General features: G+C 34.8%; 1 protein-coding gene across 1 annotated transcript in view; it reads right to left on the bottom strand.

Annotated features, from left to right (window-relative positions):
- The window catches only part of TMEM232 (transmembrane protein 232), a 170,154-nt gene that overhangs the window by 2,808 nt on the left and 149,449 nt on the right, over nt 1–17,897 (bottom strand). The window contains 1 exon segment of the mRNA XM_045838057.1: nt 4,016–4,109. Coding sequence (XP_045694013.1) covers nt 4,016–4,109 — 94 coding nt within the window.

A 17,897-nucleotide genomic window follows, 5' to 3' on the forward strand; every position in this document is an offset into this window, starting at 1 on the left:
TCATTTACTAACTTTAAAACCTTGGGAAAATAACTGAAATGTAAACCACCATTCTTATTGGTAAATATTTTATGGAGTTGTTGTGATGATTAAAGTAACTAATATAAGAACATTTTATAGAGTGTAAAATATTATGTACAAAAGATTACTGCTATAACTATCTGAAAGGAAATGGCAGATACATGAATACTTTGTTAAATGTGATATTCAAAGAAACTTCCACAAACTTTCCCAAATCAATACCATGAACTACTCTTTGATTACACTAGCCACATATCATACAATTGGGATCCTATCAATTATCAAACTTATTTTCATAAAAGATTCCTTTACCCTTCTATAGCTATACTCTAAACAGATTCATGGTGGTGATTAATTACATAATCCTTATACCTTTGGGAGGTAGAAAAGATGATAGTTTTGGAGATTTATTTCCTAGCCTTCTCTTCCTAACCTCTTCTCTATCATTCAAAATAATGTCCTCTGTCTCTTCAACTCACCTTAGGCAAATGAGTTTAATCACAAAGTGATTAAAGACTTTCTAATCTGTTAAGGGTACAGAATAGTCACCAAAAACTGAATCAAAATATTTTTGTTGTATTATTAACTCTAAACTATATATGTACATACTTGTTGATAATTGGCTAGCTCTTATAACCTGTCCTAGAAAATTTTGTTAAGCGAAGGGTAATAAAATATGGATGCTGTAATTTATGAACCATCAAGAATTCTTGTAATACTCTGTTAATGTGGTATATTGGTTTAGCAAAACCATTACTGAATTAAAATACCATATTACAACTCCTATTTTTTGTTTCCATATGTCATTCAGCCTCCAGATCCTAATACTTGTAACTATTGCTAGAGTGGCTTAAATATTAGCTATACAATAAATTACAATTCAATGGGATCAATAAATGAAATAATATTTTATTATTTCTCAAAAGATCACTAATTACATGGATAAAAAAATGATCATGAGAGAACCCCAAAGATTTTGGAACACTACACAGCAAAAAGAAAGAAGAAACTCCTACCTTTTTGATACCATGGATGGAATTGGAGAGCATTATGCTAAGTGAAATAAGCCAGTGGGTAAAAGACAAGTGGTCTATAATCTCACCTATAAGAGGAACCTAATGAACAAAAACAAACTAACAAGCAAAATAGAACCAGAGGCATGTAAACATGGCACAGATTGACAGTGACCAGAAGGGAGAGGGGAGGGAGATAATGGTTGAAAGAAGGAGAAGGGACTAGTCAAAAAACATGTATAATGACCCACAGACACGGACAGCAGTGTGGGGATTGACTGTGGCAGCAGGTGGGAGGGCTGGGTAGAGGAGGGCAAAGGAGGAAAAATGGGACAACTGTAATAGAATAACAATATCAAATTTTAAAAATACTAAAATTGATGAATGAATTCAGTAAAGTAGAATACAAAATAAATATCCAGATATTAGTGGCATTTTTATACACCAATAATAAACTATCAGAAAAGGAAAGAAATAAAACAGTCCCATTTATAATTGTATAAAAATACTTAGGAATAAATTTAAACAAGGACATCCTATACTCATAAAATTATAAGGCAATGAAGAAACAGGCTGAAGAAGATACAAGTAAGTGGAAACATATATCATGTTCATGGGTAGGAAGAATCGACATCATTAAAATGTCCACACTACCAAAGCAATCTTAGATTCAATGCAATTCCTATCAAGATACCAATGGTGTATTCACAGAAATAGAACAAATATTCCAAGCATTAATATGGAACCACAAAAAAACCCAAAGAGCAATAGTAATCTTGAGAAAGGAGAACAAAGTTGGAGGAATCTTACTACCTGATATCAAACTATACTATAAGAGTAATTAAAACAGCATGGTATGGGCATAAAAACAGACATATAGATGAATGAAACAGAATAGAGAGCCCAGAACTAAATCGAAACTTTTATGGTCAATTAATATTTGAGAAAGGAAGCAAAAACATACCATGGAGTAAAGATAACCTATTCAATAAATGGTGTTGGAAAACTGAACAGATAGTGCAAAGAAGCAAAACTAGACCACTTTCTTAACACCATATACAAGAATAAACTTATGATAAAATAAATACCTAAATGTTAGACTCAAAATCATAAAAATCCTAGAAGAAAACATAAGCAGTAAAATCTCAGAAATTTCTTATAGCTATGTTTTTTTCTGATGTATCTCCTTGGATAAGGGAACAGAAGAAAAATAAACAAATGGTATTACATTAAACTAAAAAGTTTTTGCACAGCAAAGGAAACCATCAACAAGATGCTAAGACAACCCAGTGAATGGGAGAATGTTCTTGTCAATGATACATCTAATAGGGGGTTAATATACAAAATGATAAAGAACTTATGAAACTGAACTCCAAAACAACAAATGATCCAATTAAAAAGTGGGCAAACCTGAATAGACACATCTCTGAAGAGGACATACAAATGGCCAATAAACATATGAAAAGATTGTCAACATCACTAATCATCAGAGAAATGAAAATTAAAACCACAATCTGATATCACCTCACTCGTGTCAGAATGGCTATCATAAATAATCAACAAATGAATGTTGGCAAGGGCATGGAGAAAAGGTGCACTGTTGGTGCACTGTTGCACTGTTGGTGGGAATGCAGATTGGTGTAGCATGTGGGAAGCTCAAAAATTTGAAAATAAAACTGCCTTTAGATCCACTGATTCCACTGAAGAAACCCAAAACACTAATTCAAAAGAATCTATGCACCCCTAAGTTCACTGCAACATCATTTACAATAGCCAAGATTTGGAAGCAGCCCAATTGCCCATCAGTAGATGTGTGGATAAAAATCTGTGATACATTTACACAATGGAATACTAGTCAGTCATAAAAAAGAAGGAAATCTTACCTTCTGTGACAACATAAAAGGACCTTGAGAGTGCTATGCTATGAGAAATAAGTGAGTCAGAGAAAGACAAGTATCATATGACTTCACTTATATGTGTAACCTAATAAAAAATAACAGTAGAAACAGGCTCATGGACACAGAGAACAGACTGATGGTTGTCAAAGGGGTAGGGGTTAAGGACTGTGTGAGAACAGTGATGGGCTTAAGCACAGGAGAAAAAAGACTAATGAACACAAACAATAGTATGGTAAATGTTAGAGTGAAAGGGGAAAGTGGGAGTGATGGAAGGAGACTTGACTTGGGGTGGTGAACACACAATACAATGTAAAGATAATGTGCTATAGAATTGTGCACTTGAAACCTATGTAATTTTATTAATTACCCAATAAATTAAATAAAATAAAAATATAAAGAATAATCATGGGAATATAAATAAAATCTGACAGATAATATTAAACTACTGGATATAAAATTAACTTAAACACATCCTATATCTTATTGAATCCAGATTGTACTCAAAGGGAAAAAAAAATGAGTACTTTCTCCCCTATTCCAGCTCTGCTCCTGAAAAGAAATGGTCATAAAATGATTTGGCAAGAAATCATCCCCTAAATATAGCTCAGTGGCTTAAAGTGTCTTAAGTGAATAGTCTTGTATTTCCACAGCTTTTTAAACTCATACCAGGAACAAAATGATTAAAGTCTTTCTAATATTTCAAGGGTAAAGAATGGTCACTGAAAATTGAATCCAAAGATTTTTTTGAGTCAAAAGATTTTTGTTCCATTATTAAAACTACACCATAGAAGAAAACAGTGTTCAGTTTCAATATCAGATTGTTGTAAAAAAAATCAGTACTAATTCAAGAAACAGAATAAAACTAGTATTTCAAAATAACAGATGCCAAATTTTCTGTAACCCAATGAAAGCACTGATATGTATAGACAGTCCGGTGAGATACAGTTAAGTTTAGCAATGCCAAATCATGGCTCTACTTTTAAGTTCCATTTGTCAATATTAAAGTCTCAGAACTACATATTCTAATTCAAAATACTTTTAAAAACAAAGCTTTCGCTAGTAATTTAAGAAAGTCAATCTTACATGACGGTCAATGATTCTTGTCAATTCTTCATCACTCTTGGTGAAAAAATCTGGATATGGAAACATGGGGAGTTCTGATACAGAAGGATGTTTCCTTCAAAAGAGCATAAAACAGATACAATATTAGGTATACATATTCCTCCTCCTAGGAATATATAGCTTTGAAAGTCATAATTCATTCTTAAGCATGTTGATTCTACACCGTTAACATAAAGTACTTACCCTATATAACTACTATACATTAGCTCTTTGTTCTGGTAAGCCATTGGGTTACTAAAACTGACATTTTGGAGGGAAGGCCATGACACACAGAATGAGAACTAGAAAATAATTAAAAGTCAATTTCTCCTAGGAGATGTAAATACCATAGCTGGTCAGTAGCAAATGATATGTAAGGATATGAAGGGCTTAAGGAAACTTGAAGCTGAATATGCCCGATGAGGAGACGAAAGTGTGCATCACTATACATAACCCCATGACCCTGGAAGTTCTGGTAGAAGTCTAAAATTTGATCTAAGATATATTTACAAAATAAAAAAATTGCTGTGACTTCAGTACTTCTCCAAGCTCTTTGTATCACTAAGGGTGGCACTGTGACAGACAGCTTAGCAACAGCCCGATGGAAGTGTTGGCAGTGTGAAACAGGCACTAAACTATTGGAGATTTAGTGTTAAACTGCTCACATAATAATTGTATTACTAAGGTTATTATGAAGTAATTACCATGAGTCCAGAAATGGGTAAAGCAACAAAATACATAGTGGTAAAGAATATGGTTTCAAAGGAGAGAAATTTGGTTTAAAGGGAAAGCTATTAGGAAGGAACCTAAGGAGCAACATAACTGGTGAGAATTTCCCAAATTCAAAAAAGCCTGATAAATTTGTATGACTGAAATGTATGTCTACATGCATTTTTTAAGTTTCTGCCTATAGGGAACTTTGTATTTTTGATACCTTATGTTTTTCTCTTATCACCAGGTCCTCTTGCTTTATGCTATACTAGATGCTTCTCAAATCTTTATCTTCATCTCCACTGTCATTTCCCTAATTTAGACCACCATCTCTCACCTGGACTTAGTCCTCCTTTTAGGAATCTCTACATCTACCATGCTGTACCCTCTTTCCCTACTCCATCTCTGCCACAGGGCTGGTTAAAGTCTTCCTACCCTTCAACTCTCAGTTCAAGTCTACATAGCTCTCAGTCCACTGTGGGCCTCTCCTCCATCACAATTATCTCAGTTGTAACTTTACATTTATCTGTGTACCTGTGTTTTATGCCTTGCTAGAATATGAGCTATATGACTGTGGAGACTTGGTTTACTTATCATCGTCTCATCAGTGCCCAGCATAGTACCATTAGACACTCAATGATATTTGCATGTTTAGTGAATTATGAAATGAATAAATGAAAGCTGTGCCATCAATAAGACTCCCACAAAACACACTTATCTTAGCAGACAATGCTCAGAATGGCAATCTCAGAAGACAAGTCATAGAGGGAGCTAATAGCAGAAGTCCAACTGAAATGTCTGACGACAAGAAAAAAATATATGGAGCCCTCTCCCAACCCATAAGATTCAGAAGTATTGTGGAGCAGAGACCAATGAGCTTTCCACAATACATAAAATAGGGACTCCAGCTATTCTATTTAAATATTAAATGAAAATATGATTTTAGAATGCTAGAGAATTCTGGGACATCTGGTCAACACAGATTAACTATATTTATTTAACAAAGTTTTGCACTTCTGGTATTCAAAGGAATGTGCTAACTGCTGTGAAAAGGAATAAAACAGAATATTAAAATTATTTCAATGTTAAAAGTATTCAAGTAACTTGCTTCAAGTTTCTTCTTGAATTATAAAAGTTTAAAGAGATGCAAAGCAATATGTTAGAAAACCTTTAAAATGGAAAAATTAGATGGATACACTTGTATATCTATGATTTCTAGTTATTTCAGTTGAATAGTTTGTACTAAAAATGAATGATTCATAGATAACTATAACACAAGACAACCTGAGACATCAGAGAGACAAACATTCAATGATATAAACAGAAAAAATATAGTAAAATGGTTAAGCATGTGGGATCTGTACTCAGATCTTGCAGCACATTTTGATTCTACCACCTACTATTACTTAACCCCTGTGTGCCTCAGTGTTTTCATTCCTAATATTAAAAAATAGCACCTGCCTTGTTTCATATTTATAAATATTAAAAATGAATAATATGTAAAGTATGTTTGATTGAGCAAATACTAAATAAGTTTCAGCTGCATTATTCTTACTACCATCATAAAAAAATTCAGAGACAATTTAAGTTTTTCTTTAAGTACTTTTTACTTGGATACTTTTTATTTCTTTTTCTTACCTAATTGCTCTGATTAGGACTTCCAGTACTATGAGGAATACAAGCTGCAAGAATAGGCAATTTTTGTCTTATTTATAATATTAGAGAGAAAAACTAACAACATTTCACCATTGAGTATGTTAACTGTGGACTTGTCATTTATGACTTGTGTTGTGTTGAGGCACATTCCTTCTATACCCAATTTGTGGAGAGTTTTTATGATGAAAGAATAAAAATTTAAATGTTGTAAAATGCTTATTCTGCATATATTGAGATGATTATATGATATAAAATTTTTCATTCTAATAATGTGATGTATTACATTTATTTTAGTTATGTATGTAAACCATCCTTGCATCCTAGGGATAAGTACCACTTAATTATGCTGTATGATCTTGTTGAACTTGCTTTGTAGTGGTTTGTTGAGAATTTTTCATGTATATTCATCAGGGTAATTGGCCTTTACTTTTCTTGTAATATCTTTGTCTGGTTTTGGTATCAGCAGAATGCTGGCATTATAAAATGTGTTGGGAGTGTTCTCTCCTCTTTGATTTTTTGGAACAGTTTGAGAAAGACTGGCATTAATTCTCCTTTAAATGTTTGATAGAATTAACCAGTGAAGATTGTCTTTGTTGGGAGATTTTTGATCACTGATTCAATCTCCATACTTTTTATAGGTATGTGCAATTTTTCTGTTTCTTCATGATTCCATCTTTGGAGGTGGTATGGTCCAAGGAATTTATTAATTTCTTCTACTTTATTCATTTTGTTGGCTTACACTTGTTCATAGTGGTCTCATGATGCTTTGTATTTCTGTGGTATCCATTGTAATGTCTTTTTCTCCTACTTTATTTCAGTCTTCTTTTTATCTTGGAAAGCGTAGCTAAAGGTTTGTCAAATTTATCTTAAAAAAATAGCTCTTAGTTATAGCAAACCTTTCTACTTTTTTCTGGTCTATTTTACTTATTTCTGCTCTAATCTTTGTTATTTCCTGCTTTCTGCTAATATGAGGCTCATTTTTATTCTTTTCTAAAAAAGATTTTATTTATTTATTTTTAGAGAGAGGGGAAGGGAAGGAGAAAGAGAGGGAGAGAAACACAATATGTGGTTGCCTCTTGTGCACCCCCGCCTAGGGACCTGGCCTACAACTCAGGCATGTGCCCTAACTGGGAATTGAACCAGCAATGCTTTGGTTCACAGGCATGTGATCAATCCACTAAGCTACACCAGCCAGGGCTTTTTTATTCTTTATAATTCCTTGAAGCATAAAGTTTAGTTATTTGAGTTATTTCTTTTATTCTTAATGTAGGCATTTATCACTCTAAACTTCTCTTTTAGAACTACTTTTGCTGTATCCCATAAACTATGGTATGTTGTGTTCCCACTTTCATTTATGTCAATATTTTTTGATATTCCATTTGATTTTTTGACTCACTGGTTGTTCAGGAGAATGTTGTTTAATTTCCACATATTTGTGGCTTGTTTTGCGATCTAACATATGATCTATTCTAGGGAATGTTCTAAGTGCACTTAAGAATAATGTATGTTCTGCTGCTTTGGGGTAGAATGTTATGTATATTATGTCTATTAGGTCAATTTGCTTTAAAGTATAATTCAAGTCCAGTGTTTACTTTTTTTTTGTCTGGATAATCTATCTATTGTTGAAAATGGGGTATTGATAACTCTATTATTATTGTCATATTGCTTATTTCTTCCCTCAGATCTGTTAGTATTTACTTAATATGGTTGGTGTTCCAGTGTTTGGTTCATATAGCTGTTATTTCCTCTTAATGAATTAACTCCTTTGTCAGTATATAATGACCTTCATCTTTTGATAGTTTTTGAGTCAAAGTCTGTCTTGTCCAAGGTAAGTATGTATATTTTTGCTCTTTGTTTCCACTTTCATGGAACATATTTTTCCATCTCTTTAGTTTGAGTCTTTGTGTGTCCTTAGAATTGAAGTGAGGTCTCATGTAGGCAGCATAGAGTTGGGTCTTTTTTTTTTAATCCTCACCCAAGGCCATGCTTATTGATTTTTTAGAGAGAAGGGAAGAGAGGGAGAGAAAGAGGGAGAGAAACATGGATGTAAAAGAGAAACATTGATTGGCTGCCTCTCACAAATACCCAGACTGGGATTGAACCTATAACCCAAGCATGTGCCCTGACTGGGAGCCAAACCCATGACCCTGTGGTCTATGGGATGACACTCCAAACAACGGATCCACACGAGCCAGGACTGGGCATTCAACCATTCTATAGATTTAGGTTGGAGAAATTAGTCCGTTTACATTTAAAGTAATTATTGATGGGTAAGGACATACTGGTGCTATCTTATTAGTTGTTTTCTGTCTGGTTGTAGTCCTTTTGTTCCTTTCTTCCTTCATGAACTGATAACTGTCCATGTTGGTATGTTTTGACTCACTTCTTTTAATTTTTTGTGTATTTACTCTAGGTTGTTGCTTTATGGTTACTATGAGGCTTATATAAATATACTGTTGATACAATAGTCTATTTTAAGCTGATAACAACTTCAGTCACAAACAAAATTTAATCTTACATTTTCCATCCAATTATACTTCAGTACCATTTTCCCTAATTCTTCTTTAATATACTATTCTTAGGAACCATAGATCATTCTGGAAACTGAAAGTTTTCAAATCTTTAGAAACACCATTTAACCATAACTTTCACATTTAAAACCCCACCCAGTAAGATTTAATCTTTCATGTATCTTTAAATCAGGAGGTTAAAAAATGATTTTCTGGATACATAAATAACAGATTTTTAATCTCAATGAAGTAATTTTGATTTTCTATTTTGTAAAGGTGATTTGCTCAAGTAGCAAATCATGTCTTTTCTTTGGACACTATTTTTGTTTTCTTTTACCAGAACAGTTTTTCTGAAATCACAGAGCTTCAAGATTATAGCTTCCTGTAAGAAACAAGATTTAAGTGCAGCTATTTGCTAGAAAGTTAATTCAAAGTTAAAAAAACTAACACCAAATAAATCTTCTTGAATATTTTTAAGGGTAGGCTAGTAAAGAAACAGCTTGTTCTTGACTATTACTATTACCATTATTTGATCTCACATTTAAAATATTTGGTACCTATTTAATTGCCTTTGTTTTGTAGTTTCTACATTATAAAACATTCTGTGGATATAGTCTGCTTAGTGAAAATTAAAAATTGTTCTGCTCTCATCCCTCCAACACCTACAGCATGGGTAGTGATCCTGCTTCTGCTTGGCACGAAGAGCTGCCTGTCAAGGGAAGCTCCAGGGTGCTTGGCTTTTATTCCCAGTGATCTTATCCCAGGGGCTCTGTCTCAGACATCAGCTGCTATAGTTTCAGTCTTGCTTTTCCTTGCCAGCCAGACTATTGATCTGATAGTTTCCATATACAGTACTTGCCAGAAAGTTTCAGGTGTCACTTTCACCTTGACTAGACCTTTCAGAAGCAACTAAGGAACTCAAAGGCAAGGATTTTTAAATTTTAAATTTTCAACCCACTTCATCAAAATTTCCAGTGGACATGTTCCACTGAAACAATTCTTCCTGCATTCCAGACATGAAATTTTGAAGTCCTGATCCAGGGATGGTCCTCTGCCACCCTAGCATTGCTGATTCATCTTCTATTTCAGTTTATCCACACTTCAAAAAAAATTTAGCTATTAGAGTCTGGGGTCTTTTCATCAGCCTCATTTCAGATACTAATCAGTGTGGTTATCACAACAGAATTGTGCTGTGACTGAAAGATGCCAAAAGACACAGTAAAAGAATGTTAATTTTCTTTAAAGCCAGTTTATACAAACTAATAGAAATGGTTTCACAAAGCAGGAGAAAACATATTGTGCTCCAAGCTGAGGTATGGCTCTAGAAACACCTCTGAAACAAATTGGGAAGGATGAGTACTGTTAGTGTGAATGTGTACAAACAACTTAAGTGAGTACATGCATCAAAGAGCCCTTTGAGACTGCATGGAAAAGAAGTGACAATTTCAGTTTTGCATGTGTTGAGCTTAAGTGTCTTTTTTATCTACTTGAAACTGGTTGTCACCAGGCCTGTCATCCTGGGAATGTTCCTTACCACTGTTGGTGCTACTGTTGTCTGAACCCACTGTGTTCCTTCTTTTAGGTTTATTCCCTCATTTGAAGAAAGACATTCTTAAGAAGCTTCCTAAGATATGGTGAATAGAAGGTAAATAATTTCAAAATATCTTAATTCTACCTTCACATTTAACACATTGAGGCAGAAAAATATTTAGGTATCATTTGTTATTTGAATTCTACAAATTAAGAACAGAATAATTGATTCAGTTAAATTTTCACATGACAGTTTTATATGTTTTCCAAACACTATTGATAAAATATATTTAATACTAAGGGATATTTGTAGTTTTAGAATGAATATTATTGTCCATCAGTTTATTGAGGCTACACCATCCTCTTGTTTTTGATGCTGCTTTTGAGGCATCTGATGCCATCTTGATTTCCAAGCATTTGTAGTAACCTGTTTATTCTCTCTACAGCTATATTATTTGGGATATTTACTCCTACTTTTCTTAAAAGACACATACTGAAATTTCAACAAAACAAATGTATATCTCTTGCTCACTAAAATCTGGTGCAGTTCATTAGGAGCTCTGCTCCATCTGGAACTCAGGCCCTTTCTATTTATAATGCTACCATCTCAACCTGTTACTGTTTCAAGTTCACTGACAGAGGAATAATGACTTGGGAGGAAAGACACTAGTTCCAACTGCTTTGACACGGAAGCATCATGTCACTTCTGCTCATAGTACATGGTAAAAAATACATGATGCATGATGCTAACCCAAGGTTTCTAAACTTTGGTCATGTTGATATTTGGGCTAAATGCTGTTTTGTTGCAGGGATATATCCTGTGCATTGTAGGATATTTAGCAACATCTCCGTACTCTTCCCACCAGGAGGCTATAACAACCCCCATGTGTGACAACCAAAAATGTCTATTAACATTGCCAAGGTCTTCTAGGAGCCAAAATCACTCCTGATTGAGAACCATTATTCTTATCTAACTACAAGCAACTCTTCTGGAAAAAGAAAAAGAAAAACATGGAATATTTTATGATTGCTAATGATCTCTGTCACCAGAAGTTTTAAATCGCTTTTTTCTTAGTTTTTCCATTTTCACAAAGAAGTGTGTGGTAGACAAATTTCCAAGGTGTGTGCCAGTAATCCCCACCTCCTAGTGTTCACACTGTTGTGTAATTCTCTCTCCTTGAAAATAGGCTTCCCCAATGACTTACTTCTAGCCAACAGAATATAGCAAAGGTAATGGGATATCCCTTCCATGATTAGGTGTGACTTTTTTCTTGGTAGCAAACTCTTTTTTGCCTTCCTGGTAAGTGTGCTTTGATATATTAAGTGGCCACATTGGAGAGGCCGACAAGGTAAGTGACTAAGGACGGTGTCTACACCCCAGAGTAAACAAGCTGTTGAAATTCTCAGTATGATAACTTGCAAGGAATCCCATCCTGCCAATAATTTGTGAGTGATCTTAGAAGTAGAGTCTTCCCCAGTTTGTCTTGGCCAACACCTTCAGTGCAGCCTTGTGGGAGAGTCTGAGATAGAGAATCAGCTAACTCATTCCTGAATCAGTGAGCATGTGAGGTGATAAATGCAGGCAGTTTTAGGTGCCACATTTTGTAGTCATTTATTACATATCAGTGGATAATTACTACAAAGTGCCTTAAAGTACTATTTTGGCCTCTTAAATGTATAAATTTATCTTTAGTTTTTTCAAATTAAAAAAAATTTTCATTGATAAATGAGTCCCCTTTATTGTTTTTGTTCTTTTATTTTCTCTCTAGAATTTACTTTATACTAATACTAAACCTCTGGAACTGGGTCTCTCATTTTCTTATTTTCTTGTTCTCATTTTTCTCCTCTTTGTCTCTATTCTAATTTTGAAGAGATCTTTTTAACTTTATCTTCAAAACCTTCTGTTAAAGTTTATTTTCTAGTATGTTTTTAATTTATAAGAACTCTTTCTTTCTTACACTATTTTTTGTATCATCTTTTTTTCATGGATGAACAATTTTCATTTATTTCTCAGATGATAATTATTATAGATTTTAAAAACTTTTATTCTTTGCTCCTGAACTGTTTTAGTTTTCTCTAGTGACTTTTACATTTTATTTGTTTGGGTCCCTCTCTGTTATGTTGGACTCTTTTTCAAATAGTTGGTGAACCTTATGTGTTTATTCATATGTTAACAGATTTATTGAAGTACAATTAGCATAATAAATTGCATATATTTAAAATACATACTTTGATACATTTTGACATATATGTATGTTTATATATGTATATATATATACCCACAGAACCATCATCATATTCAAGGAAAAGATCATAGCCACCATTCTTTCCCTATGCCCCTTTCTCTCAGTTATTTGTGTTTAAAGTCATAATAGTGAAAAGGCAAGGGAACGCTCTCAGTGGGTTGTCAGGTCTTGTTAAACAATGACCCTCATCATGAGGTGATTGAGTAGTAACTATATTAGTTATATTTTACTACACAACAACATACCCCTAATTAGCAGCTGAAAACAACAAACATTTATCATGTGACATTTTTTTGAAGGGCCAGAAATTTGGGCCTGGCTGTTAGCCCAGGGTCTCTCACAAGGCTGAAATTGAGGTATTGACAGACTGCAGACAACTCAAAAGTTAACAGGGGGAGAAGCTACCCTCACTTGTATTTACAGGATTGTTGGCAAGCCTCAGTCCTAACTGATGGTTGGTTGGTGACATCACTTTCTTGCATTAGAACCTCTTCTTGAGCAACATGGCAGTTGATTTTCCTCAGAGTAAGAGATTGAGAGAGAGTCTGAAAGACAGAAGCCATGGTCTCTCTGTAACTTAATCTTGAAAGAGGCATGCCCTCACTTTTGCCATATTCAATTCATTAGAAGTCAACCACTAAATCCAGCCCATGCTCAAAGAGAAGAGAGTATACAAGGGCATAAATACAAGGAAGCAAGGATCATTAGAAGTCACCTTAGAGGCTGCCTTGCTCAGGAGTGAAACCATTTTCTTGGGGAACCCTCAAATATCAGTATCTATAGGCCTTGATGCCAAGAGATGTCAGACAATCTCTGACCTGGGGTATGTCACTCAACCCCCCCCCCCCCCCAGGGAGAGGAGGGAAGGGGGAAAGGGGAAGTAACAGAGACAGAAATTCAGGGCTCTGAATATGACTCTTCCATATGAAGACTTCTCCTTCATTCAATACAACATCCTTGCAGTCTTTGAAAACTTATAAGCAGTAAAACAGTATGATAAGTATTCTGTTTCAAAATGATTACCCTGACAGTTGTGCAGATTGAACAAGAAATACTTAAAAGTTTCAGGGCCATTTCAGGAGTTATTGAAACAGAGTGTTGGCAGTGAGTATTGAAGATTGGAGGAGTTATTTTACTGGAGAAGCAATTGATTGCCATAGCAACTATACAGATTTGGGGGTGGGAAAATGGAGAAACACAAAAGACCATGTTTTTTCCCCTGTCTTTTCTGCTTCTAAATGACTCAGCTCTTGCTGGTTAGATAATATAATATTGAATAGTACAAAACTTTAGGCTTGAGGCTAAACTGCTAAGAATGTCAAAATATTAATATCCTTGCAGTGCTTTAATCCAGAGTTTCTAAACTATAATTTCTTGACATGTTGGCTGGCATATTATCATGATTGTGGGGTATACTATAAATACTTTGTTATTAAATTCTGAAAATTATTCATACTTTTAAAATAACACTATGCTAGGCTTGCACTATCCCCATACTAATACCTTCACTCTTTGTCTAGTATACTATGTTCCTGAATGGGATTTGATCAATGGAGAATGCTAAAAAATGAGACACAATCCAGAATCTGAATTTACTATGTGGAAATATTTAGTAATGTAGGAGTCATTGTAACTGGGTGGCAAAGTGGAATTAAGGATTCAACAACACTCTTCAGACAGAAGTAGGGGGAAAGGCTCATTTGAAAGCAGGTAGTCCTCTCTTTATAACTACTTCCAAGGCCTTTACCAACCAGAAATCCAAGCACTGATTTTTCTGCAGCACCTGGAAAGCTAACTTTTATGTCCCTGTATCAGTTCCCCTATATATACAGTTAGCTTCTGCAGGTCATAAAAATAATTTAAAAATTAAATAGAAGAAAATTGATGGGCAGAGATTACATTTCATCCTAGAGAGTTTACTTATCACAAATAAAATTCTACAGCAGGAAAGAAGATCTTGAAGAAATAAGAAGGGCTCTGTTTTTCAAACAGGCTGAGGATAATAGCAGTGTTTGGAGATGTGAGATACAGGCAAATAGATAAAAAATATTTCCTCACATTTCAGCATAACCACCTTAGATAAAAACCTACCATAGACTGAAACGATCCTAGGCACTTCAGTTATCAGTGTGCTGCCCAGCTTTAGATCAAAGTAGGGGCTTCTACTAGTGCACAAACATGTAGAGCAGGACCTGAAGACAACGTGTAGATCCTGTCTGTTGGCAAACACCAGTCATACATGGAACTCTCTTCCATGGGAGTACCATGGCAGATAGAAGAAAACTTTCAAACTGATTTCTAAATTATTGAAAGACATGAAGAATGATGCATTATCTCATATATTCAGAAGGAATAAAGTTTGATAAATTGTTTACTGCAAGAATCTAAAAGAAAGGACAGAAAACTATGTGGTGCTCAATAGCATATACACTAGGAGTTGAATAGTCACAGGGGAAAAAGTGTGAGATGACAAAGGATGGTATGAAAATGTAAAGTGCTGTGGTAAAAGATCATTACATAGTAAAAGAAGTTTTAAAATAAGAAAGACATTATGAAAGATAAACAAGTGTTATGGATTACCAATTCAGGAAGATTCCAAAGTTAAGGAAATATAACATGAAAATAAAGAGAGAAGAAACCATTATCAAAATGAAAAGGGAACTGACTGTATGGGGGAACATGCTTGCCAGTGATACATTGGATGAGGATTTGATCTGCAAAATATATAAAGAACTCATATAGCTCAACACCAAGAAGACAATCCAACTAAAAACTGGGCAAAAGCTCTCCAAGGAGGACATACAGGTGGCCCATAGACATGTGAAAAGATGCTCAACATCACTAGCCATCAGAGAGATGCAAATTAAAACCACAATGAGATATCATCTCACACCTTTCAGAGTGACCATCATAAACAAACCTATAGGGGACAGTTCCATGTGGCGTGGGAAATGTATCCCAGCTCCCACTTGGAAAGGCAAGTGGGGAGCAAGGTCCAGCACATAGGACCCATACCCACGGATAGGTTCCCCGTGGGGAATCAGGCCTGCATTGTATCTAGGCTGCTATGAGGCTTGCTGTTGCTAAAACTCCCTCACCCTGGATTGAGGCAGCAAATGCTTACTGCATATCTCTAAAGTAACCTCCTAAGATCTGTGCTAAACCTCCCAAGTATGGAGTGTAACCAGTTCAACCACTTTTCCTTTTGATTTGTAACATCTTTCTCTTTGAAGTAATTAGCAACATTCTTTCCCTTGTTATCTGTACAAGGTAATCACCTACAGAGAACCTTTTCATGGTAAATGAGGACCATCCTGAATGTAATGGACCCAGAAAACCAGTAAAAGCCTGTCCAGTCAGGAGTCGGGGCCCTCTTTCACTCAGAGAGTGGCCACACATTCCCTTTTTCTCCACAGGACTTCTGCAGTCTGCATGAATTTGTTCACCAAAGCCATAACACATGGACCCCACAGACTGGGTCTGCATCACAAATCAACAAACAACATGTGGTGGTAGGTTGTAGAGAAAAGGGAACTCTAGTGCACTATTGGTGGGAATGCAGACTGGCACAGGTGCTGTGGAAAACACTATGGAATTTCCTTAAAAAACTAAAAATGGAACTGCCTTTTGGCCCAGTGATTCTGCTGTTTGGAATATACCCTAAGAATCTCAAATCACCAATTCAAAAGAAATTATGCACCCCTGTATTCATAGCAGCGCTATTTACAATAGCTAAGATTTGGAAGCAGCCCAAGTGCCTATCAGTATATGAGTAGATGCAAAGGTGTGGTACATTTACACAATGGAATACTACACAGCAGAGAGAAAGAAGGAACTCCTACTCATGCTTGTGAGACAGCATGGATGGAACTGAAGAATATTATGCTAAGAGAAATAAGCTATTTGGTGAAAGACAAATACCATATGATCTCACCTATAAGAAGAATCTAGTGAACAAAATAAACTAATGAACAAATAGAACCACAGGCATGAAACACAGGACAGACTGAAAGTGACTAGAGGGGATGGTGGAGGGGGATAATGAGGGAAAGAAGGGGAGGGGACTAGTCAAGGAACATGCATGAATGGCCCACAGACATGAACAATGGTGTGGGGATTGACTGTGGGAGTGAGGGGATGGGATGGGCAGAGGAGGGCAAAGGGGGAAAAAATTGGGACAACAATAATAGAATAACAATAAAAAGATTTCATTAAAAAAGAGAAAAAAGATAACTAACATGGAATAAACAAAATGTGATTCAATGTAAGAATTATCAATTAAAATAAACAGAAAATTTTCTATAGAAGCAGTATTAAAAAATATGACCACAGTGCCTTGGCTGGCCTACAAACCAAAAGGTCACCGATCTGATTCCTAGTCAGGGACATGGCTGGGTTGTGGGTCGGGTCCCTAGTTGGGGATGTGTATAAGGCAACCACACATCAATGTTTCTCTCCTCTTCTCTCTCCCTTCCCTTCTCTCTATAAATAAATAAAATCTTTTTAAAATATGACCACAGAAAACTTATGGAGCTGAAAAATGACCTAAGTATGTACATTCAAATGATTTTCTGTAACAGTTAATAAAGGAAATAGAGACTCAAGTAAAAAATAAAGTATAAGGATAAAAGTAAAATTCTCCAAATATTGAGACAAAAAGTGAGTAAACATAAATAAAGTAAGCCACTTATTTCTCTCCTGCAATATAAAATAATAAAAAATGATCTTGCTTCCAAGAATTTAGATTTTCACATACTGAAAAGAAATTCCTTCTTTATACTTTCCATAAAGTACTTACATTAAGGGATTAAGAATGGGGTAACTCAAACTTTAGCAGTGCTTTTAACTAGAATAGAGAACAAGAAAGAGCAATAGTATGAGAGAAAGCCATTAGACTATATGCTCTCTGAGGTCAAAGATCTGTTACGTAGTTCTAGAAACTGACATCTAGTCAATGCTTCTGCAAAGACTAGCAATGAAAACTGAATCAAATTGAACAAATTTCAGTCTAAATAATTAAATTTTGTAACAACATTGAATAAAAATAAATTGTCATTTAAGGAGAAAATACTTTAATAAATTTAAATAATATTAATATATTTTAAAATATAAATTATGGTTTGAAAATACGAGAAAATTAGGTTAAAAGAAGTAAAAATGTATTACATTCCCCCTCTTATGAAGTAGGGAAATGATTAGAAGAAGGATATG

This window comes from Phyllostomus hastatus, unplaced genomic scaffold (assembly GCF_019186645.2).
Source record: "Phyllostomus hastatus isolate PE091 unplaced genomic scaffold, TTU_PhHast_1.1 phas_contig_254, whole genome shotgun sequence".
Taxonomy (NCBI): domain Eukaryota; kingdom Metazoa; phylum Chordata; class Mammalia; order Chiroptera; family Phyllostomidae; genus Phyllostomus; species Phyllostomus hastatus.